This window comes from Strix uralensis, chromosome 18, assembly GCF_047716275.1.
Source record: "Strix uralensis isolate ZFMK-TIS-50842 chromosome 18, bStrUra1, whole genome shotgun sequence".
NCBI classification, from domain to species: domain Eukaryota; kingdom Metazoa; phylum Chordata; class Aves; order Strigiformes; family Strigidae; genus Strix; species Strix uralensis.
Window position 1 is genome coordinate 15852258 of NC_133989.1, and position 15398 is coordinate 15867655.

At 47.5% G+C, this 15398-nt stretch overlaps 1 protein-coding gene across 1 annotated transcript in view; it reads right to left on the minus strand.

Moving 5' to 3' along the window:
- Window positions 1-15156, minus strand: part of AHCY (adenosylhomocysteinase) — a 29791-nt gene extending 14635 nt beyond the window's left edge. The window contains exons 1-5 of the mRNA XM_074888606.1: window positions 15021-15156; window positions 13006-13196; window positions 10118-10193; window positions 8098-8250; window positions 1886-1998 (exon numbers count right to left, since the gene is read on the minus strand). Coding sequence (XP_074744707.1) covers window positions 1886-1998; window positions 8098-8250; window positions 10118-10193; window positions 13006-13196; window positions 15021-15048 — 561 coding nt within the window. The 5' untranslated portion in view covers window positions 15049-15156. The remainder of the gene's footprint in view (window positions 1-1885; window positions 1999-8097; window positions 8251-10117; window positions 10194-13005; window positions 13197-15020) is intronic.
- Window positions 15157-15398: the final 242 nt, after the last annotated feature.

Genomic DNA, 15398 nt, shown 5'->3' on the forward strand with positions numbered 1-15398 from the left:
AGTCTACAGCTTACAACTGTAAAATTTTTATAATAAAAAAGCAAAATCCACATATAAAAACGTTGCTAAAAATGACTGCAATGCATTATCTGAGCAAGTTACAAGGTACAGCGACATATCAGTCACAGCCTCAGAAGCTGACCAAGGCCTAATGTGTAAAAAGTTATACTTCAGGTCCAGAAGTTCCTGATTCAGTGCCTGTAACTCCTGCCACAGGCACATTTGCCATTAATATTTCAGAAAGTTTGCGTTACCAATCCTTCAAATTCCAAAGCTAGCGCCAGTTGGTAATCCTCTTTTCTAGTCCTCCAGCAGATTTTCCTTGCAGCATAAGCCTTCTTATGAAGGAAAACAGCATGGTCAGATTTGATTCCTCGTCACCAAATCCCCCAATTACAATCAAAGCCTTTCAGGTGCCTGTGCACTCCCATGCAGGCAAGGTAGTAGAGTGCCAGATGCAGACATCTGTCCCACCCAAAAATACATTTAAGCAGCAGGAGGGAGGAACAGAACTGGATGCTGCCTGCCTTCTCTGTCCAAATACTGGTATAGGACCTGGCACCAGCTGAAAGTATTAAACTGGGAGAGTAGAATTTGTCAGCTCAATTGCATGTCTTCCTGGACATCTGTAACTGATTAGTACAAATCTTTTACTACATAAATCATAATCATAGAATGGTTTGGGCCAGAAGGGACCTTAAAGATCATCCAGTTCCAACCCCCTGCCATGGGCAGGGACACCTTCCACTAGCCCAGATTGCCCAAAGCCCCATCCAACCTGGCCTTGAACACTGCCAGGGAGGGGGCAGCCACAGCTTCTCCGGGCAACCTGTGCCAGTGTCTCACCACCCTCACAGGAAAGAATTTCTTCCTTGTATCTAAATCTGCACTCCTTCAGTTTAAACACCAAACAGTACTTGAAAATAAGCACTTGTTTGGCACTAGAATAAAGTGAGCTCAATCCAAATCCATTCAAGAGGCTTTTTTAGAAACATCTGAATTTCCAAATCTGCTGAACAGTATTAATAGTCATGATGCAGGAGGCACAAATTTAGGTGAAAAGGATGTAAAGAAACAAGCTTCCTCCAAGATCAACTGGATTCCATCCCACTAGCTATGAAATAAAGATGCCAGATGCATCTCTGAGCAGAAAGGAGATACTCTTCAGATAGCAAACTGCAGAGGAAGCAGGCCAAACAGTGAGAACTGCCATGTCCAACAGAATAATGTTAGTATGGTAACTCGAGATAGATTTAGCAACTAGATTTAAAAAACATCTAGATGCATAAACATTAAGTACACTTGAAATTCCCACTGTAATTCATCTGCATCCAAAAAGCACCAGCAGCCTTCAAACACCATTCCTCCTCATCCCTCAATTCACCAGGATTTGTCTCAGAAAGCAGTAATATAGCTAAGCAAGGAATAAATACTTCCTGCCCTATCCTTTGCAACTGTTGCTCACAGAGATACCTTGTCAAATCAACCAACCCTTAGCAGTCACAACCTCACGTAGGTCACACTCTTTCCAGCTGGTACCTGCCACCTACCTGTGGGCTTTAGGCTACTCAGAGGACCATGCCCCTTGCCACAGAAACTGACTGTACCCCAGGAGCCACGACTTCAAAAGGTGTTTCCACATTATTAAAATGCAGAAGAACGTATGTCCTTACATACATAAAAAGCCCTCGATGTTCTGAAAACAGGGTATTTACAATGGCATGTCTCATTGGAGACATCATGGGCTCAGTTCAAGGGTATGGTGAGAATCTACTCAGTACCAGGTCAAGAACAGCTCAGCAAAAGAAGGAACAGTTGCATGAGAATGACAACATCCAAACAGGTCAGACAGCAGAACACAGCAGAAGGGCTCTAGCTGCATTACCTTGGTGACAGAGTCATTAACATTGATAGCTGGCACTTTCAGGGTCCCACTGGCCTTCATCTTGTACAGGTTGTGAACTCCAGTGGTTGTCTCTTCTGAAATACCTCTAATTCCTGTGGGGAGAGTAAAAAGACTCACTTTAGTTGGGAATTAACACTGCTGCAAAACAACACATCCAGGTGCTGGGAGCATCCACCAGAAGCCCAAGTTAAACCCTTTGCAGGAAGCAGGGAAGAGATGAGAATCCTCACATCTGGATCCTCAAACAGTAGTTCGAAACTTCAAACCAGTTTCTTCCCCCACAAAGCAATTAGAAGTGCAGAATAAAATATTCTCTGGAAAAATGGAAGTGACTGGCTCTAGACCAGGGATTCAGGAAACTATTTTCTCACAAAATGATCAAAAAACTCTTCTGCAAAAAGGACCAGATGTTCACCTCAGTGATGTTTTTACAGCCTAGTCCATTCTTGCAAGATGGCTTGAAAGTAGATCAAATACAGTTCACCATTCCCAATCCTCTTGTTGTAATCAACTTCAGCTCTGATTAAACAGCTGACACCCCCCCTAAATCTGGATCCTAGCTACATGAAACTTCAGTTTCATGGGTATTACTAGCACAATCAAAAAACATTATTTCAAATATATCCTTGTTTGAAACAGTCCAGGAGGCAGAGACCAGAGACAGGACTGTCTAGAAACACCAACATCATATAGCAGACTAAGGTCATGATAACACAGGAACTGTCATGGGTTACCTGACTCCACACTACATCAAAAAGCCAAAGCTGTAAAGGCTCCCCCTGCTTTAAGGACCCTGACTCTTCATGAACCTTTTGGCAGAAGCCAATTCTTCAGAAGTGGCATCATCGCACATGACTTCTGGATATCTCTCCTCTCTAACGTCTCAATAATACCTCATTGTATACCCACTGTCTACACTGGGCAACAGCCTGATTACTTAGAAAGCCTATCTGCACAAGAAGGTACTCAATTTATGAAAATCAGAATAAATCTGAAACTAAACTATCCAGAGTCTTGATGAATTTCCACTGTAGGGGATATGGTAATTATGTTTGCTCTTTAAGGACTGGAGGCACCCTGCAAGAAAATTATTTTGTTGACATATGAACGACTGGGGGAAAGCATAGGAATTCTGCTAAACCAGGTTGAACCCACCAACACAAGCAACATCTCTACAAAGAGATCCATGTGGCATTTGGCACTAATTCAGATTCACAAGAGAAATATATTAAAACACTGAATACCAAGTTCTACATACACCAGAGGTTTACGCAGAGAAGATACTGCCCCTCCAGGCAAGTGACCTCTCACATTGATGTCATAGGATAAAACTGAAAGGATACTTGAAGCAAAATAATTTTACAGTCATTTTGATAGAACAACTCTAAAAAACATTCATCAATTGTTCTGTTTGGGCCCTTTTACTCATGAAGCAGGTGACAGTCCAGATTATCCTATGCAAGTACATGTGAACATACAAAAATATTGCTCCTTTAGGTGTCATTTTTCTTAATTCCTCCCTCACTATATAACATATCACTCCTAATTACATTTTTTTTATCAACACTATCCATAGCCCTCCCAGTATTTCAAAAAGGTGAGCACTAGCCTTCCTATTTCACAAATAGCAAAAGCAGAGGGGCCAAAGGACTTGCCCAAGCTCACCAGCCAGCAGCAACAGTGGAGCTCCTCAACCACAGGCCAAGCACCTCCTCAGTAGCCAGTATTTCTTTAGGGATGGGCAAGTGGGAACAACAATAACCCCCAGCAAAATCCCCAAAACTATTCATGTAGTCTGTTAATTCTAGGTATCAAAGAGAAGCATCCAAGTGTCACTACCCCCCCAGCAAGCAAAACCTGTCAGAAGTTTATAGGACAGGATGAATAACTGGAGAATCATCTCTCCAAATGGCACGCAGAAGTCATCGCTGTTGGGAGCAACAGCATCAGCACAGCCCAAGGCAGGAACAGGAACAAAGCGAATGAGATCAGCACCTCAGATGAGCAGCCAGCTTTGCCCACAGATGACAAATGAAGAGGAGAGCCATCCCAGGGACCTGAAGGCTCCAGGGAGGCTCCTTGAGGCCAGACCAGGACCCTGCAGGAACACCAGAGGGCAGGAAGGCCAGAGCACACATTTCAGAGCTACAAGTACGTGCACCCTCCAGGCACACAGGGGTGCTGTGCCTCCCAGACCCAGCTCCCCAGCAGGTACCTGCACCCTGAGCACGGCTCCCCAGCGGGCTACAGGAGCATGGCTCCTGGGAGAAGGCAGGCAGGTGCTTTGCCTGAACCCTTTGGGTGCCACCTGCCCAGCTGGAACAAGAGCCTTGGCAACAGCTGCCAGGAACCCAGGGGCTCGAGTCACCCCCCAGCAAGTGGAGGGAGCGAAAGGGAGGAAATGGGAATCCCAAACTTGTACCAGAGCTCAATTAAGCAAGAAAGAATAAAGCTTGTTAAAGTCATCTTCAAAGTTCACGGCCCAAACCCTTGGGAAGCCCGACTCGATGCCACATCTGGCAGACACATGCTCCTACCCAAGGCCTTCCCACTCCCAAATGGGGGGACCTGCAGTTACCATCCCCCCACCACCCCCAACCCACACTCTGCAGCACAACACCGCCCTCTAGCGCACGACACCCCCCCCAGACCCCCAGTCACAGTCACACAACCCCCCCACCCAAACCCCGCCAGCCAGGTGAGCAGCACCTAGCACACGGGTGCCCATTCTGGTTACAACCCATCCCTACTGCTTAAGAAAAAAGCTGCGAACTGATCTGAGCCTGGATGAGCTAGACAAGGCCAAAAACATGGAAAACTTCGGTTTAAGCCACTGAGCGTGACTCAAAGTGGTTTTCAAACCAGAATTTATACAGACGTATGTCTCAGTGGAGTTTAAGACAGAGCCATTAGAGCTCCCTTTGGCTTCCCAGACCACCAGGTAGAAGCACTGGCACTGTGTCACATGAAGGAAATAAGACCAACAACACTAGAAGGAAGTAGAGCTTGATTAGGCCAATTGACCCCTACAGAGGTCTGTCTCATCACAGACCTGACAGAGCCTTTGGGAACTACACTCCCCACATGGTTACCTGCAGAAAGAACAAGTTTGGCGTATTTGGGGCTTGCTTGGAGGGGATGGAACAGTTTAAAGAACATTGCCTGGTGCACAGTGAAATATAGAAATATCTCCCAAAAGTATCAATTTACCAGCACAACTGCCTAGATCAAGTATAATCATCCCCCTTGTGAAGGAAATCTGTGGGAGGTCACGGCAGAAACCTCCAGTTCAAAGCTGCCCTTTCTTCTGCTCTATCTGGCAACAGGAGACACACTCATCACCCTTCAAAAACTCTCCAGGCTGACATTTCTAAGATCAGCAGATTGTCTTTAAAATCGCACTAAGCAAACCTCACACCATGGACACCCGCAGCTTCCCTTCCCTGAAGACCACCTTCCTGCTGCCTCCAGGTGACATTTATAGCTGGTCTAAACTACTCTGCAACTCTGCTAAAAGTAGTACTGTCTACACCACTCAATTTCAATGCCTGAGTGACTGGAGAACAGTGAAGGGCCTACAGCAAGGAAAAGGTTAAACAAACTGAAAAAGCCTTCCTGAACACTCAGACCTGCTTCACTCCCCTGTATTTCTTACTGGATCGATGAGCAAGTCTGCATCAATGGATCTCAAATGATCCAGTCTTCTCCATCCTTTCTCAACAGTAGTCTTCCACACAGATTTCAGAGACCTCCCTTGCACAAGTTCAGATGACTTTCTCCTTTGTTCAGTTCTAGCTTTTCCCTGCCTACCTTCATATATCTTGGTTTTAAGGGCATGTAGTTTAGTGGAATAAGCCAATAGTACAAAGGCCATTCTGCCCTTTAACAGCAGGGAGAGGGGAAGCTTGCTGAGCATTTCCACACAGGTATTTAACACATCTCCTAGTGAAGCACACTTGAATGAGCCCTACTTTCAACTGTTAGTAGCACACTAGGGCTGAACGAACTTCTACATAAATTAGAAGCAGCTAAAGCACAGAAGACAGATAGTGCCCTCTGAAATTAGCCCAGAAAACTCGTCCAGCCTTTAAAAGGCAAATGGCACTTTCAGATGCTGCATGACAAAATGTCTCCTGCACTCATGATCCAGTCTTTCCACACACTGTGCATGCTCTGCTAATGTCACTCTTGTCCTATCTCTCCCCCAAAGAGGTCAAATATCACCACAAGCCCTTAGGACATTATTAGCCTCTATTATCTTCAAGATACAAAAAAATGGATGCCACACACTTCATTTAAGCAGTCTTTGCAGCACAGGGCTAAGTGCAGAGCTCAGTTAAATGAGATCAAGACCCTACTCAATGGGTCCCATTCTGGAAGGTTTGCTGTTTCCAAGGAGCAATGGACTGAAAGGTAAAACAGATCAAGCTCTGTCACCCTCCACAGAGATCAGTCTTAATTAGTTGACTGAACTGCTGCAAGGAGGCCTTTCAACAGTCAGTGCAGATAGCGCACACAATTTGGCAAGGGAAATATTTACAGGTATGGCAATCTGCCTAGACTCTCCAAAAACCCAGTGGAAGAGTCATTCCTATGAATTTAGGAAGCAACCCCAGGCAGTAGGGATGGTTTTTATCAAGGACAGACTAGAGATGGATGCTAAGACAGGAGATGGTTCAATAGCCATTGTCCTACTGCACCATACTATACCAGTCCCTTCCATTCCAGGAGCACAAGACAAGTAAGAGGGAGCAGAGGGCTGGAGGGGAGAAAGATGCTGGCAGCAGGAGGGCTGGAAATGTGAAAGAAACTCAGCACAAGGACCCCCAGGAACAGGGACAGCAACTGAGGTGTTGCTTTGTGCATGGCTGGGAAAAAACCCTGCAAAACAGAGTGCGAACATGGAAAATGCATTTTCTGGCCTCTGACAATGCCAAGATGACAAGCAGGCATGATCACCTGCGGTACTTCTTGGCATCAAATGGCAGGAAAGCAAGAGGTAATGAACAGAGGCAATCTAGGAAGCAAGAGACCTTTGGCAGAAGAGAGGGGATCCCAGCATGGCTGAGTAGACACCAATGAAAACCTCTCATTACAGTTTAAGTACCACAAAGATGCTGACCGTTGGATTACTAGTGACATCAGGTTGAGGACGAAGGAGAAAGCGAGGCCTGTCACACAACAGAAGTCTCCTCTCTTCCTGGTGCCCCTACCTGCATGAGCACACAGATGGGGAGCAGCCCCAGACTCCTACCCTCACACAGCCCTACCCATGGCCTGCCACCTTCAGATGTTTCCCCCAGAGCTCCCTCTTAAAGCAGTGCAAGAGTCAGAGGAGAGCTGATCCAGCAGGCTTCTACAGCAACCTCACCTCTACAGACCAAGAACATGAGCACATCCCACTATCAGTTTGGTTTCTACCCCATATCACCATCCAATTTCCTGCGCATCCCAGATCAAATATGCCCTTTAACAACATTCAGAAGCTGTGGATTGCAGCTGCACAGACAATGGACACTGGCAGAGCTAAGGAGAAACTGTCATACTTGCCAGGCACATATCAGCTTGCTACTATAGGTCATGCCAAATTCCCTTCAGACAAATATTTTTTACATAACCACGTGCTAGTAAGACCACACTGATCTGTTTTGTTTTACTAAGTTACACTGAAGGCAATAAGTCAACAAACCAAGAGTTCCAACCCTGAATCCATCACCATCTTCACTGACAAACCAGATGAGTTAATGCCTTGTAGTTTATATAAGGTAGAAAACTGTTCCCTTTCCAAGAAAGGCTACAGGTTGTCATGACTTCATCCAGAGGCACACTAAGATGATGGGGAAGAAAAAGCATTAATGTTAAAAATATTAACTGCAAGCAGACATTAAGCAATTCTAAAACACAGCCCTTTTTCAGGAAGCTTTTAGCACAGCAGCAGTACCACTGGTCATTCTCGGGTAATAGACACTGCAGCTTATATACTACAGAGCAGAGATGGAAACAGCTCCTGCAGGTAAGAGATTCTGGTCTTGGACTGTAAGCAATTTTCATAGACTCATTCACAACCTGTTTGCACACGCCTGTCCCTCTTCCCCCACCCCTTTTACACAAGCAGGGAATTCCCACAGAAACAGACTGCCTAAACAGCCTCCCAAGCAGAACTGTGCCTAACAACACAAAACACAAGTCACCTTTCAAGAGCTGTGGGTATTTGGTATGAACTAGGTTGGTAAGATCTCCACCATCATCCAAAATCATGTTGAGGGGCTGCCCATCCTTGAAGTACAGGGTCTGCTCAATGCACCACAAATATTCCTCGTCGGTCTCCCCTTTCCAGGCAAACACTACATAGGAACAAACAGACACAATTAGCCAGTTTCTTACTCAGCGTGTAGTAAAGCAGCCAAAGGAAGATTTCATCAGCAGCTCTCAGTAGCAGAGCCAACAGACAGATGATTATCTGTGCCTGCAGGCCAGAAGAGACATTTACATTGAAATTAAGATCTCAGAATGAGCAGAAGTGAAATCACTTTGCCTTCTGTTCCAGGCTATGAACTTGGTCAAAATACTGAGACTTCACTGCTGCTCTTATTCTTCTTCCATGTTAAAAGGGAGAAGGCAAAGCAAACTAAAGCAGACTCATAAGCACAACACCCCACTTGCTCTGCTAATACACCCAACGCTACCAGGAATTAGAAATAGCCACTGGATATATTGATACAAATGAAAACACAACTACAGCATTTTCTAGCACAGCAGAAAAGAGGGACTAGACTTCAGCATGAGCTAAACACCACACTATAAACTCTTCAGCAACTTTAAATTCCAGTCTCTAGCACAGCGCTGAAATCCAAGCTGTCGTGCCTTGTCTGCTCTTACTAGGGCATATTTCTGTATCAGTACATCTACCACCAGCAACACGCTGCAACCATGAGCATGCTACATCTATCAGTGTTGTTGCCTTTCCAGGTATTTGTACTGGCTTCATGCAATACTTGAGCCTCAGTGGCACTCAGCCATCCAAACATATATTAGGCACATGATTTACATACCCCAACATTTGACTAAATTGACATGTTCTCACTGTTTACACAGAAAACTAACCTTGAGCCATGAAGAGCCAATCATGCAATTGCCCCTTCTGAAGAAATGTGCATCAGTATCTCCTGTTAGTATCCAAAGGATCAGCATTCCTCCAAGGTCTCAAATTCAGTATATGAAGTGCAATATTAACAAATAGAGCAAGTTCCACAATACAAGGGTACCAAAGGCAGAGGTCAAAAATTAGACAAACACTCCACCTGTAAACTGCTCTTCAGTTGAGTTTTGGGTGTTGAGAGCAGTGAGGAAGGCAATATCCTAACATCAGATCTAGAGAGTTCCACCTGGTCCTTTGACATCACAGGCCAGAGACAGGCAGGAGGTGATGCCTGCAGCTAGTAATGCCAAAGGAGCTGATGAAGGGACCACTTTCTTCTGTTACCTTAGAATGGACCACAGCTGGGGAAGGACTTGTGACAATAGCTAATTGTAACAGGAAGGAAAGACACCTCCCAAAGCAAAAAAACAGGCTGCCAGAAATAAGATTTTGCCTCTGCCAACATCGAGGCTTGGGCCATGCAGTTCCCAGCACAGAGCCGTGAGGACTGCATGTCCTTAAGCTGAGTAACACAGCAGACAGCTAAATGTATTCATACTGATCCCACAAGGGATAGGTCTTCATTGAAAGGTGACAGTAACAAAACAGCAGCATCCTCAAACTGCTTCAGGGATATTAGGCAGCAACACAGCTGGCCTAGCTCTAGCCTAAAAATATCTTGAGTATTGAGGCTGTCACTGTAACAGGGCACACTGCAGTTAACATCCCTTCCCTGACTGTAATTGAGCACCAAGCTTGCTGGAAAGCACCAAACACCTCCATCTACACACACCTACACACCAATCCATTTAATTACCAGCCCACTCAATCATCTTAATAACCAGGCTTAAAGCTGGTAACATACCACCAGGCTCTTCCATAGCCTAACACCAGCCACTGCCAGAAGTGTTACACAGTCTGATGCAAACAGTCACAGACACAGTCACTGCCTTCAATTGGCTATTTGTATCCCGAGGCTTGTTCAGGAGAGCTTGATTTGTACACAGTTTGATTTAGCTAGAACAGGCAGTACAACCCCAATGCAGAGCCAAATTAGAACATGGAAAACTTACCAGGGATACCAGCTTTTGCAATAGCAGCTGCAGCATGGTCCTGAGTGGAGAAAATGTTGCAGCTTGACCATTGTACCTGGAAAACAACCCAAGTTTTGTTTGCTGAACAAAGTTCTGAGTTATCAGGCACACTTCCACACAAGAGTTATAAAGGGAACAAGAGCTTATTAGTGCAGATTCCTGCCTTTCTCAGTAGTTCTGCAAAGTTAAGGTGAAAACTAAGTATCTGACTAGGCCGAGGAAAATAATGTCATTTTGGGAGAGAATGTAATAGAGCTTTAGCTGTGCCACATATTCAGCCATCTCCTTACTCACAAGAGTTTCTGCCAGACAGCCAGAGCGTACATTCAGCTATAGATCTTCAGGAAGTGCACAGTAGGGTGGGTTTAGAAAGTTTTGGTCAATAAAGTTCAGATTTTCAGAACAGCCACATAGCAAGTGTCCACTGAGGGATATGGACATGCAGCAACACACCTGCTGGCACTCAGAAGTGTCAGAAATGCAGCTGAAACACTACACTCAGTCAACAGACATTCTCCAAGATTATGCTCACCCAACTCCCACTCTGTGCTCCAGTCACAGCAGCTTTTCCAGCTGAGCTAAGTGTTTTCCACACACATTTCATAACTAGGCTCAGGCACCTAGAAAAGCAACAGCATCTTGCTGAGTTGCATTGAAAATTATCTGCATACCTACTGCAGCTCCCCAGCGGGCACAGAAACCACCACATCCCAGAGACACACGAGTTGTCACTCCACTCCCTACAGGGCTGCCTGGCAGGTATTTGCATGCTTATTTGTAACAGACCTTGAGGAGAGAGGGCAATAAGGCACAATCCTTCAGCCTGTTTTCAGACACTCATCCCACTCTATCAAGAATTGACACTTCAAGGGGCTGCAGTAGGAAGCACCTCATCTGAGCCTACACAGGCAAAGTTTGTTAGTGAAAACACACCTGGAAGGAACACAGGAAAACTGAATTCATGACCTTAAGCACTGCACCTCCTCACCTGGGTTTTCCTAAGCTCCCTCCATATCCATACAGATGACATGAAATCCAAAGTATACAGAATACCTACATATTATTTACACTTCAAGCAACTCAATACAAGACATAGGCCACTTCAACACTACATCCTCAGATCTATAATACCAGTTTCTGATAATGGCACAGACCCTGAAATAACAGGCATACCTGATGGGCTCAGAGCCCAATATATACATCAGTGGTTATGAAGAGGATGCATTTTTATTACCATTTTAGAACTTATACTCTGAGGCACAAAGTATTTATTCTTTGTTAACCCAGCCAAAAAGGGATACCAAGACTACTATGTAGAAGTGACCTACATCCTCATTATGCAGCATATGGTTTCATCAGTTTCACTCCTCCCTCCCAGGCACCAAAGTTCTGGCAGAACAGATGAACTAGGGCTGAATCCAAACTCAAGTCAAAGTCTAAACTAACATGCAGACATCAGGACAAGAAACTAACACAACAGCACACATCTTAAAGGCACAACCTTATGCTTAGAGAAACCAAATCTCTGCAGGTACCTCCCTGACAGACTTGGATGAATCCCATACAACACTGACCTGGGGTTGTGCTCAGACTAAAGCAGCCTGGCAGTGTTTAAGTAAGCACACAGCTGCTGCCTAGGCCAGCCATACTGGGATACAGCAACCAACAGGAGCAGCAAGGAGCATCCCAAATTTCAGTGGCTACTGCTTTGTTTTAAATCCTGTGGATGTACAAGAGTTTCATACACAGAGTAGCTGGAATGAAGCCAGGACCGTACCTCCACACCAAAGCTCTCCTACAGCACTGTGCATGATTTGCAACAATGGAACAGCTCTGAACAGGCTGAAGAGCACCTGTACAACAGCATGTACCTTGCCCAGGCTGACCTGGCATGCTGTCTAGACCTAAATCCCTCCACTTCTGGAGGAAATGCCTTAGCTGCTACAGATAGAGCTTCCCCTTCTCCCAGCACCTTTTGATCAGCATGGCACTTCTCTTTTAACCATTCCCAGGGAGGGATCCCATATAGGACACCTCTGGGCAGCCTGAGTTCAGGCAGCTAAACTTTAGATCACATATGTACTTAACATAATCCATCATCAAGTTCCTGTCAGCTCCCTGCTCAGCACAAGCCCTGCGGATTGTGCTCAGATACCTGGCTCTCCTCATGCCTCATACAGTGAACACTCAGCTGTGATGTTTGGACTTCATTCAGCAAGCCAGGCAGAGGACACCATGCAGTAAATGGCTTATCTCAGTCTTTACTACGGACCAGGGTAACTGGTCCATAGTGACACAACAAATTCGAAGTCAGTGGAGCCCCCAGTCCTCGATCACTGAACCACACTGCCTCCCTGTCGTTTTCCTGCACAGCCTAAGGGCCAGCATGAGCTTGCAGAAAGCTTCATTAGTTTTTGCTGACTTTACTAGGGCACGGTGTGGTTCCTAATACAGGCTAATCTGTGCTGGAGGCAGTCACTGGAGCTTCAGCATCACCAGCAACAGCACTGCATGCCCGAGCACAAAACTGCGTGGGAGCAGCTTTCGGCACTGCTGCTCAGGGAGCTGTACACACAGCTGATGGAGTGCTGAAGCCAGCAACCCAGCCCAAAACAGGCACTCACGAAGATGCAGCTTGTCCAAATGGAAGACACGTACCACATCCCAGAGGCACATGTAGTACAGGTGACAAGCTTTTTGCTTAAGGAGAGAAGACATAATCCATCTACCTGGAGACCACAGCACAATCTCTTCCAAAAAGTACCGGTATCTGCCAGGATCCCCTAAGGTAGTTATATAAGCAACAGCAGTGCCCCAGGCAGAGCATTACCTAAGGGCACACCGAAGGAGAAACTCAGAGACTTTACCTCAGCTCCCAGCTCTATAAGGGTCTCTATGAGAACTGCCGTCTGCACAGTCATATGAAGGCAACCAGCAATACGTGCACCTTTCAGTGGCTTTGTCGCAGCATACATCTCCCGCATCTTCATCAGCCCTGGCATCTCATTCTCCGCAATCTCAATGGCCTTGCGACCCCAGTCCGCAAGGCTGATGTCAGCTGCAAGAGAAGGAGGACAGGTGTCAGAGTTTAAATAGCTGAGACCTTGGTATCTGTTGACACACTTGTGGATTTGTGCACTTGTGGATAGTGCAACAGCTGAACTGAACACCCAACAACAGCTGGGAAACAAACTTGGGGGAAGAACAGAGCCTATTCCAGTTACTCCCTGCTTTTTTACTATGGTACACAGGCTTTCAAAGTTTAGACCAAACCTAACACCCTCTCTGAAAAAAGTGTGCTCCTGCATGAGCATAATCAACTGATCAAGTGTGCAGACATCCTGAGGCCCATTAATTTTGTAAGCCTTAAGCACTCCTACTTACGGATACTGCCCAAGGGTCTGAGACTTCCTACACAGATTTAATTCCACAGTATTAAGACCTGGGAAGGGGGGGCTGCCTGTATGGCAATAGCTTCCCCACAGGAGAACACGCATGCTATGTGCGCCTGGAGTTGAGCCCAGCCCAGCTCCAGCTCTTAAGAGCTAAGCTGCAGGGTTTCTAACCCCTTAGAACCACAAAGATTATTTTCAAGGCACCATAATTACCTTAGTTACAAGTCTACTTCTGCCTTTGTAAAAAGGATCTATAGTAGAAAAGTTCAGCAAAAACTGAACAAAAAAGACTTCTGACAGGCTAGCTCACAGTAGAAAATACTGCACTCATCATAGATGTCGGACTCCAGTCTTACAAAGGCAAGGGTCAAACAGCTAATGCCTAGGTACACCACTCTGCAGCAGTGCCCAGCACCAAGCGTTCCTCTCACTCGGTTAGCTCTTTCAGAGGAGATTTCAGAACCTTACCATTTCACTGAGGAACATGGTCGATACCTTTTTTTCCACCTACCTAGCGAACACAGGCTGTTTAAAGCACTTGGACCTCTGAGTCAGACTGCCGCCTGTATTACAGACAAGCTAATTACATTTTGCTCCAGAATGAAGCCTGGGGGCCACTGAAGCTATTGCCCACGCTTTGGCTGACTGGTGCACAGCCTGTACACCAACAGGGCACTGAAAAAAGCCCAGGCAAAGGAAGGACCATGGAAACAACTATATCAAGGCAGGGGTGGTGAATCTTACCCCTCTTAAGGGCTCAGTAGTTTTACCAGGGCTGCTTAAAAATTTATCCTGTAATATTTCAGGCTCACAGCCCCCAAGGCAAATTATTTATGAAACTGAGCCTTATAGACTAATAATTCTTCTCTTTGAATTAAGCCTTCGAAGAACACACAACTCTTTACAAAAATTAGGTTTTCTGTGGAGTTTCAGGTCTACAAAAAGGTGTAACACGAGTCCCAGATTCGAGATACTTTCACATTCAAAGTGAACGCCTGTTCCCAGCGAAGGGCTCCCGGCGAGCGGTCAGAGCCGGAGATGGTCTAGGCACGGGGCTGCCGGGCGCGCCCGCGCCGTGGGCTCCGGGGCAGGAGAGCAGCAAAATCGCGGGTGGAAACCCCACTGGTGCCGCGCTGCGGAGAGAAACAGCAGCTCCAGAGCGCCGGTGCAGCCCGCCCAGAGGCCCCCTCCTTTCTCCGCGGGTGCAAACCCGGCCCTGCCCCCCGGCGCGGGGCTGGGGTCAGGCTCAGCTTCCCGCCTACCCGCCCTCCCCGCGGCCGCACAGCGAACGCGCAGCTGCCATCTTCTCCCCGCAGCCGCCGCACCGGGGCCGCGGAGCCCCCGCTACGCTCCGCGGGGCTCCCCGGCGCGGCCGCGGCCCAGCCCCGCCACAGCGGGCCCCGCACTGCGCTCGTCGGGCCGCGGGGGGGGAAGGAGAAAGCCGCCAGAGCCCCGCGGGGCGGGCCGGGCCCGGGGCTCGCACTCACCCACTTTGTACGGCAGCCTGTCCGACATGCTGGCGGGCCGCGGCAGCCGGCGGAGGAGGAGGAGGAGGCGGCGGCAGCCCCGAGCGCGCCTTAAGTAGAGGCGGCGCCGCCGCCTGCGTGGGGCGGGGCGGGCCGCGGCGGCACGTGCGCGCGGGGGCCGGGCCGGTGCCCGCGTGAGGGGACCCGGCCGGTGGCGCGCGCGGCCTCCCCGGGCCCGCCGCGGATCCGCCTGCCCCGCGGCCAGGGAGGGCCCCGGAGGGTGACACCACCACCCCCGGTACCACGGTGGGCTCCAGAGGCCTCCTCTGCCCCTGGGACCTGCGTGAGCCGCAGAGCCACGGCGGGGCAGGCGCTGGCGCCCTCCGGTACCGGGAGCGG